The sequence below is a fragment of the Corvus hawaiiensis genome, chromosome 2 (genome assembly GCF_020740725.1).
Source record: "Corvus hawaiiensis isolate bCorHaw1 chromosome 2, bCorHaw1.pri.cur, whole genome shotgun sequence".
Classification (NCBI taxonomy): Eukaryota; Metazoa; Chordata; class Aves; order Passeriformes; family Corvidae; genus Corvus; species Corvus hawaiiensis.
Window position 1 is genome coordinate 50,846,842 of NC_063214.1, and position 21,374 is coordinate 50,868,215.

Below are 21,374 nucleotides of genomic sequence, written 5' to 3' on the forward strand. Positions count from 1 at the left end.
GTACATTCTCTGTTGTTAAAATTAAGTGACTGAGACAGAACCCAATGTAAAGTGGTTTAAAGTTTCTTCTAATATTTGAGTAGTGCAAGTGTAATAACAAGCTTTCCCCCCACTTTTCAACCTTCAGAGCTGAAATCCCCAAACAGTGAAGTGAAGGCTATTTCTGACATCCTCTTTCCCCTCATATAGTCATTCAAACTATAAACAAATGTTCCCTTGCCTGCCATACGGGCTTGTCTACACAAGGAAGTTACAGTTGTTTAACTGCGATGGGATTGTAAATCCACTTAAATTGGTTCCAAATGTTCTGTGAATGCTCTAAGCCTGATTTAAACTGAAATGAGAGCCCAGATAGTTTGCTCCACAGATTTAAAACCTGCATTTAAAATTGAGTTGATTGTTGTGCTGCAGTATGGAAGACAATCATAAATGAAATGTCAAGTCTGTTGTGATACTATGTCTGGAGTTGATACGACTCTTTCCGAGAAAATGCTCCTGAGAGACTGAAGACTGGGAGAGCCCTATGTAATACAAGGGTGGCTTGCTTTGTCCAGTTCAAGATGGGTCTCTGGTGTCTTTTGAGGAAAAAATAGCTATGCTGTGTTTCTCAGTTCTTCCAGAGAGCTGACTACCAGTCTCACGGACAGACTGGCTTGTGTCCACACTGCCCAGTGTTAGCACTTGGAGGAATAGTAGGTTGATTGTCTTACGGCCCGTTGTACTTAGTCTGAGTAGGCCACCTGTATGGGGCTTTTTTACAAAACTTGAAAGTGATGGAAAGAATGAGGTTTGTGTTTATAGAATTAGTGAGGTCCCATGTTGTGGATATAGGGCAAGATAAGAGGATATTTGAGGGTACTAAGCCTACCAATATGATTTAAAGGACTACACGTGTTGAGGGTGACAGTTCTCAAACTAGCTGTGGGCCATATGCAGTGAAAAGCATTCCGTAGCTCAAATGGTTTTGCCACTGGATAATCTTTCTTATGATTAGATTAAAAGACTACTTCTCTTACCTCTTAGCACCATTGTTTAGGAAAAAAAATTTTTTCCCCATCCTGGCCTCAAATCTATCTGGGATACCACTCTGTTTTGTACATATTGGTTACCAGCCCAATCTTCTCAGAGTTGACAAAAATCTGTTGTTACACCAAAGTGTTCGATATTGCCAATTAACCAGCTTTTTGACATGTTGAAATTTGTGGAGAGGCAATCCCTCTACTTTGACTCACTGGTGTCCTGTTCATAATGTTCCTTTCCCTTCCTAACCAGGAAGGTCCTAAAAAATAAACTTGTCAACTGCTGCTTTATCTTCTGTTTCATATAAAGGCTTGCATCGAGCCCAATGTTTTGAACCCACATAAAACTCATAGTCAAAAGTTCTGGGCTGCCCCCAGAAGTACAGTGCAATCATTTTACATGTTTCCAGACTTCAAGTTCAGATACCAAGAAACAGACCACAGGCAAGAAAACATGTAATTAGATTCTATGGAAGCTTATACAAGCTTTGCCCTTCTGTCTACTGTTAGAGATGCAACCAGAGATGGAAGGGAGGATGCAACCAGAAGTGAGGAATTGCCAGGTCTACTTTTGGGTAATTTTTCATATAACAGGGTGCTTCTCTGAAGAAATCAGCTTATATGACTCCTTTTGAGCACCAGGGACTCTGAGTATCCCATGATTATAAAAATGAAGAGCAAAGCACCTGGACAGCAAATAAAGAGCATTCATTTGATATGGCAAGTTCACAGTATGGCACACATAACACCAACTCATGTTCATTCTCATGGATAAACCTGCAGGTTAAATCATATTTAAAACAAGATACTGTACTCAAAACTGCTGTGTCAGATTTTCCCCAAGGAATAACAGAAGAGGAAAGAGAATATTGGTAGTTACAGGCTTTAACTGCACTCAGTGTTAAGGTCTCTCACATGAGGTATAACACACAACCCATAGAAAAGTTGTTTTTTGTTTGTATGGAAATTTAAAAACCTTTTGAAGTTATTTCTAATATAGCACAATTATTTTTCTCAACACGGCACTAGGATTAGAGTTATAACCAACAATTTCAGTGTTTTATAAAGCTGAACCATATACTGTGAAGTAAACCCATTTCTGCAAAGTAATTTGTTCCTTGGCTAATTAAAAAAAATCAAGGCACAAAAGTACACCACAAAAAGCATATTGCAAGCTATTTCTCACGACTGAGAGGTCTCCTACTTGCCATAGCCATGACAGACATATTTCTCTTAGCCTCCTCTGCATGCTTTACCATCCACATGACAAAGTTAGGGATATTACAAGCAAACTGTAAAGATTCCAGTGTTCCAAAAAGCCACCCAAGACAGTTGTATCACAGCAGAGTGAGTAGCTCGCCTTTTCACAATTACATTTTTAGTAATTCCTCCCACACCTTATACCAGATTAAGACAAAAACAAAACCTTTGTAAAACTGATAACACCTATAAAATGATACCATAGTTCACGCTACAGTATAGTAATATGATCAAGTTACTTACATTTATGGAAATCTTAAAATAACCTCTTAGCTACACACAGCTTAGTTGTTGGCATTTGAAGGCAAACCCAAACCTTGCTCATTAAGACCTTTATCTACAGAAGTAGTTAATTAGATGACCTTCCTCACTATTAAGAATTTTTTTTAATTTTAAGGTTTGAAGGTTCTAAAGTGTTATTAAGATCACTACCTTCCTGTCAGCATCAAAATACAAAAGACAGGGAAACAGCAGGGTTTACACCTCTGAAAAGGTGTGGTTCTTTCCTATCCTGGCACCTGGACTGTATAGAAATTCATCTGAGATAAAAGAACCAGCAAAGAGAAGGCACCTTCTCTCATCTACAAAAATTAGGATCTAGAAGTAGTTAATCAGATCACCTTCAGTGTTAAAATACTTCAAAAGGAAAAGGGCTTGTGCTTAGCTTAGAGTGAAGAGTGAACAGAAGCTTTTGGCTTTTTTTTTTCTTTGTTTTTTAAGCAAAGCAGACTTATAAGCCTTCTGCAAAGAGTTCTATAGTTGAATAATTTAGCCCAAGGATGATGCTTTATTAATGGCATGCTTCAGACATTATCACCGGAAAACTGGATAGAAGCCCAGATGTCTGGTTTAAGACCATTTTTATTTCCTACATTTTCAAAACATTGCATGGGGCTTTAGCTGCACGACTCAGATGAACTTAATGAGAGTCATGCAGCTATGCCTGCATATGTTGCTTTGAAAATAGAGAAGCACTGGTTTGGGTCCTGCTTTTCTGAAGCTCTCCCTGGAGTGATTTAAAGGTGTTTTTTCCTCTCAGTCTTTTCTCTAAAGGTCTTCTACACTTCACCTCACCATGCCTGACAGATAAAGAGCTGAAAACTTTGGACACCTCATGTTTTTGAAGACTCCAATGCTCTGGCCTTGTGCGGTACCATGAAACCAAACAGTAAACTGCCAGGCAATTAAATTCAGCCCATTGTGTGTATGTGCTCGATTTAATTGCAATGGGTTACTTCAAACCAGAACAATGCTGGGGGCACTGAGCAGCATTACAACTTGGTATCAACATATGTCATTTATTATGATTGATTACCACTTACTGTAAACCATTTTAATACCCACACATGATCAAACTTAATATAGGTTATTCAGGTTCAAATCAAAACTTCAGTATATATATTGTATTACACACCACACATCTCTATTGGAAAGCCATGCCGTAAATCATACATTAAGGAAAAAGAAAACCATACATGATACATATAATTTACAAGCTATTTAATAAAATAATTTTGCTATATGTCTGTTGAGAGGCTCTAAGAATAATTTTACTGCATTCTCGTATTTTCAAATAGCTGAAAATACAGATTTTCTTATTTTCTTTTATTTTCTTTAAGCATGAGTATTAATCTTTCCCTTTCTGAGTTTATGAATTGCCTGCTAAAGCAAGGGCCCACCCCAGTCAGCTGGCAGTTTGCAAATCTGCCTTCAGGTCCAAACAGATTAAACCCGGTAAAGAATCAGGACTTCACTCTAACCTCTCAAATCTGCAGTGACATTGCAGCAGAAGAGTAAAGGGAAACATGAAGACTCACTTTTACATTTTCAATGCTCGTATTTTATAGAAATAAATTATACATGACACCATGTAATACTTAGGTTTTTCTGAGAGAAAGAGCAAGCAACACAAGCAGAATCAATTCAGGGAAGCCTAGATGAGAAAACACATAAATAATGTGAAGAAAAGAGATCACCTGTAGTAGGCTAGCAGGAATAACTTTAGAGAACAAACAACTGCAGCTGACTTTCCTTTATATAGGAAAGACTGACATGTACACCAACACTAATGATGCATAAGCTACGCTTTTGAATTGTATTCATAATCTGTGTAATAATTACAAAAGCCATAACCCCCTAGAAACACCCTCCAAGATCCTCCTGATCCTGACCAGAAGTAACATGATAGAGACTATCCCAGGCACAACAATGAGCTTACCTTCATGTAGGGTTTAGCTGGAATGGCATCATCTTCAAGTTTCCTGCATCTCCTAAGACCCACCCCCACCCCGGGTTCTAGAGAGACTCACTCTTACCGCACACACAGTACATCTTGTGTCACCCTTATGACAATCTGTCATCCTTCAGGAATTCCCTAGCTGTCAGTTTTGGATATTATTAACTAAATCATTTCATGCACTGAAACACTATGGAGTAAGATCTTCCTATATTCAGGTGCATTAGGCTTTTGTATTCTTTATGAAAGAGACTGGGTTTAAGTACATGCCCAAAAACAGGTTAGAAAGACAGACAAACAGCTTTGACAAATAATGTGTCACCAGTGCACAGAAATCTGAAAAAAGTATGAAATTGCCCCAATTCTTCCCCAAACAATAAGTATGGTATTTCCCTCCTAATTTAAGTGACTACAGTAAGCAAATGGTACTAAGGGTCAGTTCCCTTGTGTCTACCAATAAGATGGCCCTTCAATAAAACTCCGTCTTGCAACATTAAATCAATGCCATCTCAAAAACATGCATCCTTCCTAGAAAAAACCAAAATGCAGTATCTTCAAGCTCTTCTTGACCTTTTTGTCAGCAGTTTACCTTACACTTTATATTACTATGTAAAGCAGGCGTCAGTACAACAAAGAAGTGACCACAAATTATTTGTTGCTGCAAAAAGTTGTCATTCTAGGAAAAAAGGAAACAGTGAGATGGCCGAATTTTTTAACTTTCTTTTCAGCAACACCAAGTAGGAACATTTCATATTCATACCATAAAGGCAATTCATTTTGCTGCATTGGATCAATTTTCCTAAGGCTACAGATATCATTTAGAAGATTTTATTCGTACCATAAAATTCAGTAAATAATTCCTGTTTCAGATTTTGGGAAACAACCATCACAAACTGAAATACTGAAAATATTAATTGCAGTACCCTTGTTCTACTCTATTCCTTTTAAATTTTCATTAGCAACTGATTTCTTTTAAAGATGAGGAATACTGGGAATTACCAAGTCTGACACACAGCAACTATAGTCTCCTGTTGTACATACAATGGGGATTTCAAAACAGTTTGGGAGCAGGTTTAAGCAAGAGTAATGCAAACATAGAAATAGCTCCTCTTTGAGAAATACATCAAGGATATAAAGAGATACGTGCATCCAAGGGATTCAGTTCAAAATGCTTGTCAGGAAATAGCTGAAATTCACTAATCATTGATAGAATATGCTAAGCTATTCATTTTCAAATGGAACTGTGCTGGACTTCCAGCTGTTTGAAACACTAAAGAGAGACCTGTAAGTTTGTTTTCATTTTGGCGCTATTACTACAACTTGTTCAGGTTTTTTTTCTCTACTCCTCTTCCCCAACATAGTCAAACAGCTGTGACTGACAACTTTTATAAAGGTACCTTTCTGCTTTACAGCAGACATTAAACATTTTTATGGCTGGTAAAGCAAGACACCTTCAGGTGGTGCACACACAAACATGCACGTTCAATTTAGAAAGAAGCCTTTCATGTTTTGGAGGGAAAAATCCTACAAGTGCGAAAAAACAACATGTGCCTTTCTAAGACAATGCCTTAAACCTCTAATTCTCTGATGTAGTTGCAATCAGTCTCAGAGGACACAGCAGTGAGCACCTGAACAATGCTGGTATTACCCCAAATTATTTTTCAGGACTTCCTAGAACAGTCTGGCAAAAACAGGTACTTCATGATTTTGGGGACATTGCTGCATGACCCAGGCACTCAGTGGGGAAAGTGTACAACCCTCAAAATTTGCACCAGCTCTTCAAGTGTTGACAAGAGTTAGTAAGACTTTTTAAATTTAATTTTTTACAGTGTTATCTCACAAGATTGCTGTCAGTACCAAACTGCACAAGGCAATGCCGGGAGAACTTCATATTTGCAATGGAAGCAGGAACTATTTAAATGCAATACAATAGCCATTTTTAAGGATATCATTCTTCATATAGTGTTAAGCAGGCAGTCATCTGCCAAAACTGCTTTTTGAAATGAGATAGATACTACAGGAGTTTATGTGACTGACGCCAGTGGGGGAGGGAGAAATAAGTGAAGCCTGGCAGGTGAAGATCTGTTTGTCCCCATTTATTAGAATTAAATGGTAATTGCCTCTGTTCAAACAGAAGAGAGCAGACATTTGCTGCCCACCAGATTGGCTTCCAGCTATACCTCCAAATGGAGAAATATGATAATTAAAGTTTTATCTATCTTCATCATTTTTAATGTGACAGCAGATGTAGGAGTACTGTTAGACTTTATATTATAGAAATGTATGCAGCAGGAACTTTCCTTACAAACGAGAAATTTAACTATGGGCTTGCACACAACCTCAAGTGGAGTTTATTGTACCCAACACTTGTATCATTTATTGCTGCTTTGGGGCTGCAATAAAAATGTGCAGATTTGCATTTTTGTAAGAACAGAATAAAAAATTTAGTAGTGAATCTCAACTGGATACCAGTGTGGGTAAAGGGAGCACCTGAAACTTCTCATGACATGATTCCCCACCGACACACCAGTAAAACAAGTAGGAGGACAGAATCAGTCGACACAACCAGAACACGCACCCAAGAAACCAGAGTCAGTCACCAACACTCAGATTATGATGCAGTTAGCTACATGAAGAGTAACAGGCAATGACCAGAGGAATTGTTTCTCAAGAAGAGAGCTCTCAGGAGATCATAATTTACTGATCTGACAACCTGGTCTATAGGGAGCAAAGTCATACCAAAAAAAAAAAAAAAAAAAAATTAATATCTAGCTTATGGGTAGACAGACCTTCATGCTCATGAGTAGTTCTCAGTGAGCATGGTTATCCTAACAGTGAGCAGAAATAAGTCTCGATCACTAGAAACCATGTAGGTACCAGCCGTGTATTTGGGTGCCAAAACCAGCATGCTAAAAGTTGCATTATTCTGTGCATTATCCTTTTTAAAAAGCAAACAAGGTAATGACTTCATTGCTGAAGAGACAACAGCTGTTCTCTTCAGGACGGGAGATAGGTTAAAAGGGAGAGCTTTGTGCCCATCCAACGGCCACCTCCCCTTCCCCAGCCAAACTGGGCTTTACAAGCCCCACAGAGACTCTTCACAGACCACCAACACATACTCCCCTTCCTTCACCAAGTCCAAGAAAGGAAGGTTTGACAGGCTTACTTGTAACTTTTTACATTCCCAAAAGCCAAATACATAACTATTTCCAATCCTAATCCATATTTTAAAATGTTCCATTCTCATGCCTTCCCTACAATGCTTTCTCAGCAGTATCAGTCCACTGGAAGAGAATGGCAACTCTCCTGTCTCGCATCCCTTGAAGAACTATCCTGGTTTTAGGTAACATTCCTGCTTCTTCACCTAGATTTACTGCTCCCACCTTCTCATTTCAACTGAGCATAAATCAGGAGCTGCTTAAAAAGTAGTAGTAACTGCTTCCAGAGAAGTAAAGTCTGCCAGAACTTTCCCTGCTATCATTTTATCACTCCTCCATTGCATAAATAGCTTGTATTTTAGCACAAACCAGCTCCTCCTTGTTGCCCAGATGGCCTAACACACATTCTTAAAGATTTTCACATACATACACCCCACAAATCACACACCATAAAATCCAGTAGTTGCGCACGCATTTTGCTAAAATGACAGTCTCTGATGCCTTCTCAGTTTTTGAGAGATCACAGCTTCTTTATGTACATGACCAACATGTGACTGACATAGGGAAAGATTTTTTTGTTCGAAATGTCTTTGGGATCAACTACCACTTTTCAGCTTCCTTCCCTCTTCTTCCTCAGGTCTGTGTTGGAATGTCTTCGAGCAACAGATACCCAGACAGTCCAAAAGTGAAAAATTGGTTCATTTTAAGTCCCCAAGCAGTTATGCCATGGAGATTACTAGGGATATCATGAACACCAATTCATGCCCTTCATTTGCTCCACCTCTCCATATTTTTTGTCTTTTCCGCAGATACACGTAAGCAAAAGCTCCCATCTTAGCTTACTAAAATAACATGTAAAGTCTGACAAAAGTCTATACCTCTGTCAGAAGAGCTGGTCCTTTCTTTTGTCCAAGGACTCCTGTGTACATCAGGAAGGTCATCTGGCTTAATTCTAACCTTAAAAAGTCCATCCTGCAGCTGTGCAAACACTAATACCTTGGCAGAGGAAGGAGGAAAGAATACACCCCTGGGGAGACATGAAGACCAAACTGCCCTTTTTAATGGCAGCATGTGTTAATGTCAGATTAAAGCAAAGCCCAGTTGGGGATTCAAGTGGTGGTGAAAGCACAGCCCAGTGACAGGTACAGCAACAGCCATGACACAGCAGGAGGGACAAGGACTTTCTGAGGGAAGTGGCACCTTGGAGGTGAGCACTGCACAAAGCTCCCAGTGGAGAAAGCTGCTGGGCCCCCTGCAAGAACATGGCGTGGTACCACCAACACAGACTGCAGCAGGCAAACAAGGACTAGTAACGCCACTGTAGAAGTCACAGCTTGACATTTCCTAGATATCATGCATTTACATATTCAACAACAGTAAACAGAAGAAAAACAGGGGAAAGTAGAGCAACTCAACAGTCTATCCCTATACCGTCCAATAATCAGGACATACTAATGGGCATAAACACAGTTCTGAGTAGCACAAACCCACATGTCATTTTTAAGGCTAATGAATAGGAGCTGACACAAAGCACAGGCTGAGTGTCACATTGCTTAGCTGCTCCAGACACCTGTCACTCCTTGGCGACAAAAGGCAGAAAAGGTCAAGACACTGTTAGCAAAACAAAAAGGGAGACTCACTCTTCTACCAAAATTGAACTTGACAGGAACCATCATCACAAATAATGCTGAGAGGTTGAGGTGTTACTGGCTACTGAAGGTTTAAGATTCTGCTGCTAATGAGCGATCTATGTATTTTAGTCAGTTACCATTAATAAAATCAATCTGCATTGTCATTTACTAACAAAGGTAGCATTATTTGGGGTTGGATGAGAAAACACAGTTCTGGATTTTTTTTCTAACCTACTAGTATTTATGCAGTTCATCCAAATATATGTATAATTTTACTGAATCTTTGCAGAAGCTAGATACAGCTAAGGCTAATATATTCAATCTCCTCACTTTCCAAATGCATTAATGCAAAAGCAATTAAGGAAAGAAATCCAGCAAGAAGAAAGCAAAATAATTTTGTCATGTTTAAAAGCTGGCAGACCAAGTTTTGACCTTCTTCACTCTTCTGAAAGCAGGAAGCCACCAGTGGTTCTTCATGTCTTTGTCTTGATGGAACAGAAATAGATTGCAACATATATGCAAACATGCATCAAGAACACTTAGCTCCTGTTTTTCCATAGAATGGACCCCTCTGCCTTTTGGGGTATAGTTTTGGGGTTTTAGCTTAAGTCCATGATTACTGACAGTTATAGTCCACATTTAAGTATACCCACAAACACATGTTAAGGAGATGGTTGTCTCAGTCTTTAAGTGTTAGTCCTGAATCTCCTCTCCCTTGTCTGACACAGACCTCATTACACTGGGCTGTGAATCCTGGCTCGGAAATACCAAAAAACCCCATTGGTCCAGAATGCCTTTACTTCACAGCAGTTATACTCAAATTGCCATGGCTCATGAAAGGAATCAAGTTCAAAATAGTGAGGATGAGGAGAAGTAACAAACCAACATTATGAATTGTCAATGGAGTATCAGGGGCAGGAGCTACAACTGACTAATTTTTGACATCTCAGTAAAGAAAAGTGGATAACTCAGAAGTAACTATCAATAAATAGCATAATTCGCTATTTCTAGTGCATTTTAACATGTTCTAAATGATTTTGTTGAGAAGAGATAGAGGAGATGTAAGGAGCTACAAAAAGCAACTACACACTCTTTAGAGCACAGAAATAACCACAAGCACATCAGCAATCATAGCTATCTCCAGTGACTCCACATCTCAGTGCAGAATGAAAAGATAACCTGTTTTGGACAGGTTACTCAAAGCTGTTACACCTGCTAGGGGCTGTCACACAGGCCAATGCCTCCTAATGCCTATTCAATCAAGTGACACAGGATTCCCCCATCAGAAGGGAGACTCCCAAGGGCACTGAGTGACAACACCTTTTTTTAATGTCCCTAGCCACAGAGCTCTATCTCCTTACAGGGCAGATATCGCTTGGGTCAAATACAGTCAAACCACGGAACTGGTTTTACAGTAGAAGAGGCTGTAAAAGCACATTTGAAAGCACCACCTATGCTGCTCCAGATTTACTCTGCATACTGATCATGGAAGATATGATACAGTTTTTACCTCTGACCCTGCTATAGTAAAAAAATTTGGTTCAAGACCGTGAACTTGGGCAAACAAACACTCCCAACCTACACTAAAGACTTTTTCTTTGACACACTAAGATACATTTTATTTTAAATTCTTCACATGCGTTTTAACTAGGTTACAGATGTGTTTTATGCATCCCAAGATAAAACAATCTCTAGTGGTTAATTAGTGAAACTGGATAGAGGTATTTTTATCATTAGTGCTCATCCAAGTAAAATGGCAAAATTATTTTCTAGCAGTATTTAAAAATGGAATCTGTATTCAGTTAAATTTGTTCTCTGTCCTAGCTTCTTTGGGTCATGAGCATATAAACCCAAGAAACCTCAAAATAATCAGGACCAGCTCAGCTCATGATACAGATACTGGAAAGAAATTTTATATTCCAAAAATTTGGTGACCCTACATTCCTGAGCTAGCATTCAGAAGGATTTTGGAGATGTCTATGAAGTGGTATTAAGACACCAGGAGTTATTAATTCATTGATTACATGCATCTGTACTAAGAGGACTCCCTAAAAAATTTGACGTTTAGAAACATACTCTAGTGGTGCCTCCAAAAATGCCAGAAAAATGCCCTTATCAACAGTTAGAAAGGAGAAGTTGCCAATGAGACTGCTGTTGGACAGGAGTTCAGGTAAAATTAGCTTTTTTGCTCAACTTGCCAAGAACGAAGAGGCAAAGTATGAGTAAAATGCTTCAAGATGATAAAACTGAACACAAAACAGAATGTTTCAGCATTATGATCGAGTCTCAAAAAATACCTAGCTGTGTAGCCTGACCTTACTGCTGGCAAGCAGCTGGCAGCCAGGCAGACTTCAGTTCAGACAAGGGAAATGCAGCCCAGCACACTTCTTGTGCTCACACAACAATACCCTAGCACATGGCTTGGAACAAAAACTCATCTTATTTCCAAACAACCGCCCGGAAAGTAGACAATGCAATTACTTTTCAGTCACTTCAGTGAGTCCGCTCACAGGCAAGCCACCACACATTTCCAAAAGTGGGCTCCAAGCTGAATTCCACATTGTGAAATTGCACAAAAGCGTGACTTGTGAATCAGTATTATACCTTGTCTGCAGCATTTCCAAACCCTCTGTCAGTCCAAAAAATGCTTTACAAAGAGCTGTGCAAAAAGAACTGCAGCAACCCCCTTTTCACACCTATGCTGAGCAGTGTTTTTCAATACGAGGGTTAACATCTGAGTTCAGCTGCAGCAGATACAGCTAATTGAGTAGAAGTAATTCTGCTTTTCTCTCCCCTGGAAGAGCTAAAGTCTTCCAAGCTTTACTTACACAGCCATTTTAGCGCCAGTGCCTCAAAGACAAATAGGAGAATTAGACTCACTGCTCCAATTTGTCAGCAGTCACTGGCACCAGACCTCAGTCTCCTTTGTAAGCACTGTGTATTACTGTTCTTAAAAACACTGATCTCTCTGGTGACCAGTGACAGGACCCAAGGGAATGACGTGAAGCTGCGTAAGGGGATGTGTAGGTCGGATATCAGGAAGAAGTTCTTCACCCAGAGAGTAGCTGGGCACTGGAACAGGCTCCCCAGGGAAGCGGTCACAGCACCAAGCCTGACAGAGTTCAAGAAGTGTTTGGACAATGCTCCCAGGCACATATGTCTCTTCAGGATATCCTGTGCAGGGCCAGGAGTTAAGACTTTGATGATCCTTGTGGGTTTGTTCCTTCCAACTCCAGATATTCTGTGATTCTATGAAAAGCAAGTGAATTGCCGTAGAAATGCATTTTGAAGATTGCTATTTAGAGCAATGAGGTACAGGTAAAAATGGAGAAATCTCACATCTTCAGCATGACAGCCCCATGGCTTATCTAACAAAAAGCAAAACAGACAAAAACCCATGCTCCACATACACAATATGCATAGGACTTTACTTTGCTCTCAGTTATTCCCATGCAGATGAGGAATGTCTCAACTAAAGGACGTCCATTTATAGGGGTATAGGCCAGATAGAAAGAAAATCGGCCCAAAGGATATATTTGTGAATAGATGTACTACCACACATGCATTGATGTATCTTAATGTTGGATTTTTAAAAAAACTCTCTCAAAATCACCCCTCCAGTGCAGCACAACATTGCTAAACTCAGCATTCTAGTGCTAAGCACAAGTAATTGCATTATAAGGTTTATTTGCACTTTCAACATCAACATAAATCTAAAATTTAGCCTTCTCTGTACCAACAAGTAATGTCATATGCACTGAATTAACCTAGATGAAAGTGGTTTTTATTTACAAATATTTTTTATTACAACAACAAGTTATCCAATACTGAGTCAGAGCAGTCAATGTTTTTCAAGTCAGTACTCAAAGCCATAAGAGAAGTTATCTTTTATATGACAACTTTTAGCTTTTGGAAAGAGAGTTGGGCTGAAACTAACAACAATGAACTCTTGAATTTCAAAGCTGGCTTTGTGATAAAAAAAAACCTAGACTTGGATTTTCCTAAGTTTCATAATATAGGTTTATCTTCCCTACTAAAAGCTTCTTCACATTAGGCTATCTCTCTTCTAAAAATGAACTTGTATTTTTATTGGTGACATAGTTAAACTGAAAAAACATTTACTGATGACAGGATTCTGCTTTAAAGAACACACTGCTCTGGAAATGACTAAATGTTTCACGTTGAATGGCCTCATATTTAGAAAATAGCATTATCATTGCTTTTTTATATGCCCACCAAATTATGAATTTAAGATTTTTCGCACCAAATTAAGCATACATTTTACCAAGAAAAAAAAATAGCACTGTGCCTTTCATATTCCTCTTACGTAAATGTACAAAACAAATTGATCCAGGCACTCAACATACTCTGTGTCCAATAAAATATCAGAGTAGATTTCTTCTTGAGGTAATCTACTGCAGTGTCTACTGAACCCGATGGGTGTCATCTAGAGATTGTGAGACCATGCAAAGGAACCTGATTTATCATTTATAATATCTGAATGTTAAAAAATTACAGGTTGTGTTGGTTGTAGGGCGTAATCAAGGCACTGCTCATAAATTCAGAGCAACGCTGATAGCTTCCATCATGCTTGGAAAAAAATCAAACCCAGCCGCTAAATAGCTGGGTCAATTTGGTTTTCAGGGAAGATGGACTGCTCTCCCATGATTCACTGTGCAGTGCATAGCACTACAAAAAGAAAGGAAAATTAACATGGACTTATCTTCGTGACTGATTCCTTGGAAACTCTTGCGATTAACATGCTCAATTAGGAAGCCAAAAAACAAGAAGTCAGTCATGGATTAAAGTTGATGAGATCAGCCTATACACAATGCTGAATTTCTTCAGATGGGAGGGGGGGTTGAAATAGAGAATAAATTGTCAGCAGCAGTATATAAACCAGGTACTGTAAAGAATTTGGATATATTTTTAGGAACAAAAACCAAAGCACTATCTGGACAATTTTGGATTAGGCTGGCGAATTGTATTTTATGATATTCCAAGAACTTTGGCAGGCTCCTTGTAGAATCTGTTTCCTGTAACTATTGCTACTAAAGAATGTTTTCTTGAATTGGAGCCTGCAATCAGCTTTTTTGGTGGGCAGGAAGGGGATAGTGTTCTGTGCTGCCCTAGTTCTTCTCCATGTTAAACCCATGATGAACAGTGCAAGAGAAAAATAAGCACGTATGTAAGACCTGTTTTTCCACAAATTATTGAAAGACAATGCTGAGTTTCACAAGCTTTGTTCCTCACACTGAGCTCATTCCTGTGCTTTTCATGTCTTCCAAGTTCTGTACTATACCCTCCATAAACATTCTGCACTTTTTGAACTGATTAACATTACCTGAGGTGAGAGGTTTGGATTTCTTTCCTTTTACGTGTTTCAAAAACAAGTAAGAACAGAACAGGACAAGAAAGATTCTTTCTCTTTCTGGATAGGAATCAGTTACCTTAACACAGACCTCTCAGTACTGCTGCTGTAGACAGGTGATGTCACAGGTCCTATGACATACCTGCCAGCCCCATACTGCTCTCCATGAGCCCAGAGCATCCACAAAAGTTATCTACATGGATACTACATACATTTCTCTCAGGCATTTAAACCTGATACCAATCTTAAGGACACTGAATTCCACATTTTGTCTACCTGAAAGGACCTGTCTACAGAGAGCAAGTTACTTATTCAGGATATGTATGCATTTTTGAGAATCCAAATCTAGATTCCCAAATGATATAAAAATAGAAGTCACATACACACACATTCCTCCTTCGCTTCCCCATGATAAGAGCATTGCGCTAAGCTTACCACACCGAGTAAGTAACTGAGTACATGCACAGAAGTAATGATTATTAAATGCCTACTGGCGTTCGAAGCACTTGAACAGGCAACTGAATAATTTGAATAAGAAGACAAGACAGCTAGCTGCCTGTATTCTTGTTATCCTTGTTACAAAGTTTTGCTACCAGATGTTCTTATCCTTAATTTAACACTGGGGAAAAAGACTGCTCTTATCTTTTAAGAAAGTTGCTTTATATGACAACAGTTTATATGACAACTTCAATCTTCAACTTACTGCAAAAATCCCCATGCTTAAGGTGTTCTATTGCCTGGCTGTAACCTAAGAGTGGTAAAGTCAATTGGAAACAGAAAGCACAGAGATGTAGGTAAAAGTCAGATCACATAAATCAGGGATAAGCACACAGAAGCATTAGAGCTGCGTATTTTTTAGTACCATATCAGATACACTCATTTCTGCCTACCATTTGGAGAAGAGAGTTAAAATTCCCATGCCTGCTTTCCATATTTTTTTTAAATACTTGTTCTGTTTGATGGGAAAGCAAGAAAACAGGAAAAACAAATGCAAGGTCTTATGCAGCAAATTTCATGTGTGCTTTTGCAGCCTATGCTATCAACTCGCCTGAAGTGGTGACCACTAAGAGTGTGTGGAGCACTTAACAGCTCTCATTGCCAGACCTTGCTGACTCACAGAATTACCTCTCATTAAAAAGCATGTTTATCTAGATATTGTGTTTACTCAGAGCTTTTGACACTTGAAAATTCAGCTCTAGAAGAAAAATTATGATCTTCGTGTTTTGTTCTTTAATATGTTTATCTTGTTTGTTTAACACTGCTCACATGTTAGACTTCCCTTTCAGCATCTACAAAGAAACAGCTTTCTAATCTAGGTTTACAATTTATCTCTGGATTCTTAAAGCAGAAATTAAAATAATGCAGCAACCAGGGCATGTACATTATACTCTACCCTTTCCACTTGCCATTCATTTCTCTGTCATGGCCCTACACTGCCAGACCTTGACACTGGGGCCATCTATCCACACCCCTGACTCAATCAGTGCTATATAGTACAGAAGTGCTTCGTATTAAGTACATTTCATAAAACCAACATGCTCCAGTGAAGTATTGAGCACATTTTTCCTGCACACTGAGTTGGCCTGAAAGGTATCTTCCACGCTACTGTTTCCACAGAACCATTCCCAAAGGTCTTGAACTCTTACCTGATATTTCTGATACCACCTTTGATCTTGCTGTGTTTCTACTTCTTCAAGCATGACATGAAAGCAATGTTCCTGTATTCTTTTACATTTGAAATCAGCTATATTTCAAAGCTCTGATGTCAACAGGACAACTTTATATCATCTCCAGTTAAATGTATCTGCTCAACAGATGTGAAACAGATCTTTGTTTCACTACTCAGTTTGAAGCCAGCTACATAAGTAATTGAACAAAATTGTATTTTGTAAGGATGCCCAGGTACTTGTCTGTCAAATCTTTAAAAGCCAAAACCGGGTCACTGATCTTCTGCTTCAGGATGATGCTGAATGGTTGGCTTTCCTTAGAAATGGATTTAGTGCACACTGCTAGTGCATCCAGACATGGGAAATACAAGAATGGACACCAAAGAGAGGGCTTTATATTTGCATTTCATCCCTGCAGCCATCTTGGTAACTTTCCATGTAGATTCCCCTGCCACTCTTAGGACAGACCCAGCATGGAGAGTCAAGAGTGGGGAAGAAGCAGCAATTAATCTATCAACCAGCTCTGTGGATGGAAAAGCTAGATTCTGCACCCCCCTTGATAAGTGGGTCCATAAGTAAGGGAACCTCAGCTTTAGACCCTGAAGCACCTTGGCAACAGCGATACACAAATGTTCAGGAATGGGGCTAAGAATCACACCATAAGGACTTGGATTTCCAGGACCTGCTTCTCTTTGTGCTTTTTATTGATACTTCACTTAGCTTCCTATTTTCAAAAATCAAGGGGAGGAATCAAGAGAATGGCAGGAGGATAATGATGAATAAATGGTAAAGGAGAGACCAGGCCAGAGAAAGGAGAGGAACATAGAGTTTCCAGCTGTTAAGCCAAGACAAAATCTTTTCAGACTTCACTAAACTTTGTTGATTTAAAATTCACCTCTTGAAAAATATTAGGAGGGCCTTTCCAAGAGAGAGGGAAAATACGCTGTAATCTCCATTTCCCTTGCAGTCACTAAACCACAAGGCCTGATGTCTGCTATACCACCTCTCTAGCTGCATGGAACTGTCTCACTATGTGCACACATTTTAGCCATCAAAGCAGATGAAAACAGTTCCTGGACCCCTGTCTCTCCACAAAGAATCAGCCACTGCAGAAAGGTAAGCATCAGCCTTAATCCCCTTTCCTAGGAGTAAAGCCCACAGTAACAATTACCTGTGTATACTTCCCACAAAACCCCAAATTTTGTATTTTAACCCAGGACCTGAAAAAAAGCTGATAACATTTAATGTTTCAGAGATGCAACACTTTGGATCCTCCAGGTTTAAGTGTACATAACTGGTATCAAGATGAACTTCTAATGTATGAGGGGTTTTAGTACACCAACACTGGGATGCTAGGAAAGAGATGGCAATATGCTCTTCTCAAGCACTTATCATTGTTTAATTAAGTTACATCTTAATGTCTTAACTTGCATGCCTCTGCAAGTTGTGTCCAGATGTTCTGCACGCCAAGCTAGACCACCACCTCTTCTTTCTCTCTGGTATATGCAAAGCATCAGGGAATAAAAGTTATGATAGCCCCAGCACCTCACTGCTGCAAAAGCCATTTATATCTATTCCTCAGGTGTTAAAACTTCATTGAAATAAAACAGATACAGTAACAAAGGTATAACAGGCAGTCATATTCATGATGTGCTTTTAATTTCAAGTGTATAAATATTTACTCAGTACAATCTTTCTGAAGATACTTAGAAAGTAGCTCAAGTTAAAATCCCTGTTTCATTACTATGCTAAAAGAATATTCCCCATATACCACATATCCAAGCAGAAAGTACAGGTAAATATTAAACTTGTCCAGAGCATTGGAAAACAATGAGGAGCATACCATCTGCACAAGCAACAGTGCAGAAGTGCCAGGCATTTAACTACCATTCTCTCAAGTGGAAGGATTTATTCCCTTGTGGAGTGTCTCTTTCATGGGCATCATTCCATACCACAAACGGATCAGCACAGCCAAGCCCTACAGCACATACACAAAACAACCTCTCTTTCTTTGTGTAAAGCTAAGGAGGGAATTAAAGATCTCTCCTCTCTACCCTGTATCCCTAGGATACCAAAACTGGTATCTCTTGGGTTTCCAGACAATTTGGCTAGTTTTAAACAGTTTTGGAGGAGAAGTTCCTTAAGGCTGCTAGTAAAGGAAACTCACCAGGGAAAACCAAACTGAGCTCTTCCCATTGCTGCAGATTATTTCTGTCACTTCAACTCCCTTAAAGCCTTAAACTTGCTCCCGACTTCTAGGCAGCACAGGCACAGAGAGGTAACCGAGGTGCAGAGCTGCATCTTGTAAGACATTTTGCAGTGCTCAGGTGTTGAATGCAACTGACTCATCCTCAGTCATGGACATGAGGAAACACAAAAGCTCATTTGGCTCAGGACCGTATGCAGAAAGAACTGAACACAGCCTAAGACACTGGAAAGAACCTCAGACCTCATATTCTCAGAGCGGATTTGGATTTTATGTATCATATAGAGATATCTGGCTAATAAAATTCCACCCTAGGGTAAAACAATTAAGCTACCTCAGAATGGAAGTCCCAGAGAACTTCACTTGTATTCAACCCTTTGCACAGCTGCTCATATAGGAAGGCATAGTTTTGCCATACAACATTTGATATAGAACTTAATTTACTTGTCAGACTTTAGTAAAAGATAAAAAGACACATGGTGCTATAATAAGCTAGAAGCAGGACTTCCAGAACTGATTTTCAAATTGAGAAAAGAATCCTAGAAGGCAATCATGAAGCTGTTAAGCATTTTCTGAAAAGTTCAGGGAAAACCCCAGCAATTGCCAGCCATGCTCAATAAGAAACACACTAGAAGAGTTCTTTTTGAAGTTATTTATATTTCCTTTGCACAATAACAAATATTATTGTCATCTCCAACAGCATGTAAAAACCTTTAATAAAAACATGATGTACAGGATAACTCTCTTGAGTAGACTAATGCATGTTGAAATTTTAACAGACAACAGCTAATTCAGAAACAGCACAGGAGAACTGGCACAAGTTAGTGGAGAATATTTGTTCTCTAACATCATATATAGAAGATGATCAAACCCCGAGGGAGTCAGGTATACTGACCATACTGACCATTATACGACTTACTGAATAGCAAAATATTACTCACCTACTATCTCCTGCAATTGACATAACTACCTGCCTAATTATAAATGTTGTAATTTTCTGATCTATTAACCTCATTCATGGCTGCTCAACTGTACAAAGAAATAGAAAATCTAATATATATGCACATATATTAATAAAATTGATGAATATTGTGGAAATTGCTGTACCAAGTGATCACCTGATACTCAACTGATCAAACCACTGACTTCAAGTTCCTTGAGTATTTCTAGCTAGGCAACAGCAGATTATAAAAATCCCTTCCTGATACATCCTAAGTTCAAGACTATGTTCTGCAGCATGATAACTACACTCCTATGTAAGCACACTGAAATGCAATGGTCATAACAGTATTCAGCCCTCTTTAAAATCCAGTTTCACTACTTGACATCTTCCAGCAAATTATTTTCAAAATACAGTTACATTTTAATTATTAAATCAAATAACCTGATTAATTTTGTAAATAAATGTCATTTACAAAATTATGTTATCTCTTTCCAAAAAACAAGGCAAACTATTTTCAGTTCCAGCTAAACTATGGTCTTTGTAACTTGGAAGCAACAGTTATAGTTTTGCATAGTTTATTATATTTGCCTGTAAGCTTTCCCCAATTCTATTAAACAAGCTTTTGATTTAAATTTAGGCCCTAAATCTAAGTTTTTATAAATATGAGCACTACTTGAAATGTTTCCATGAATACAAAGATGCTTTCAATAAGAACATTTGCACAGAAGAAATGAACTTTGTCTCTGACAGCTCATATCCAAGGCTTCACAGTACTGAAAAACCTTTGGTTTTCCTTAACAAACTTTAAAAGATTCAAGTGAACTAATTTGAGAAGAGAAACTGAATTTAAAGTTGTTAAACATGGAAAAAAAATGGCAGTCCTTTTAGCTCAATCCCTTTGGGTGAGCTTTTCTATTTATAAGAGATGATTTAAGGAATAAGCACCAGTAGGGACCCATCCACTTAGTTACTCTTACCTCAATAATATACAAAACCACATTTTTGTAGAAGCAGTACAGTATGCATTTGGTAACTCGATTGTAACTCCAAGCACCATGGACCAACAATAGCTTCTCCAAGTAGGAAAACTGAAAGACAGAAAAGAAGTACTCACATGTATGAAGAATTGCTAAAAAAATTGGTTGAAAGTAAACACCTGACCTCAGGAATATATCCTCAAATCAGCTATAAAAGTTGTTCGAGAGCAATATTTAAACTGCTTAACAGATGATATATGCAAAAAACAATTCTTAAAATACTTAAAGCTAAAATCTTTTTTTAGCCAAACTTCTGAAGGTTTCAAAAAGTGGCTTTAAACAGCAAAACGTCTTCAATTGTTACTACCATCCTGATGGCAAAATCAATGTTTGAGGGCTTACAAGGTTCAGAATCTCCTTTCCTTATGTAAAATGAACAATTTAATAATTAAAACTGTCTTGAGCTGAAATAAAGAGGGGAACAAAAGTGGAAAAATAGATGCATTTCTAGAGAATAGATACTCATATTAACATTTTCTGCCCACAAAATGTATGTGATTGTGTGTTATACAAAATATTCTGTAAAGCAAGTGGCATTTGCCAAAAAGGACAAGTAAATAAATCTTGTACAATTGTGTACCTTTTAATGCTAGTTTGAACCACAGATGGAGCTCAAATTCAGAACTTTTGAAAATGGACTTTTATGGAGCCAGTGTTGTAATCCAGACTAGGAAATGCATAATTCTCTAGTCTTGGCTTTGTTAGTGAACCTTTTTATGGCTGGCAGCATTCCTCTTCTGACCAGTTACAGACAGCTCCGAGTGATGACTATGTTTACTGTTTAGCATGTGTGTCCCTGAAGGGATCCTGGACACTAATGTAATTATTTGCTTTGCTTCCTTTTCC

General features: G+C 38.6%; 1 protein-coding gene across 5 annotated transcripts in view; it reads right to left on the reverse strand.

The window, feature by feature from the left end:
• Nucleotides 1-21,374, reverse strand: part of ATP8A2 (ATPase phospholipid transporting 8A2) — a 320,265-nt gene that overhangs the window by 124,724 nt on the left and 174,167 nt on the right. For all 5 annotated transcript variants that reach the window (XM_048294917.1, XM_048294918.1, XM_048294919.1 and 2 more), the window contains one exon: nucleotides 20,469-20,579. In XM_048294917.1, the coding sequence (XP_048150874.1) occupies nucleotides 20,469-20,579 (111 nt within the window). The remainder of the gene's footprint in view (nucleotides 1-20,468; nucleotides 20,580-21,374) is intronic.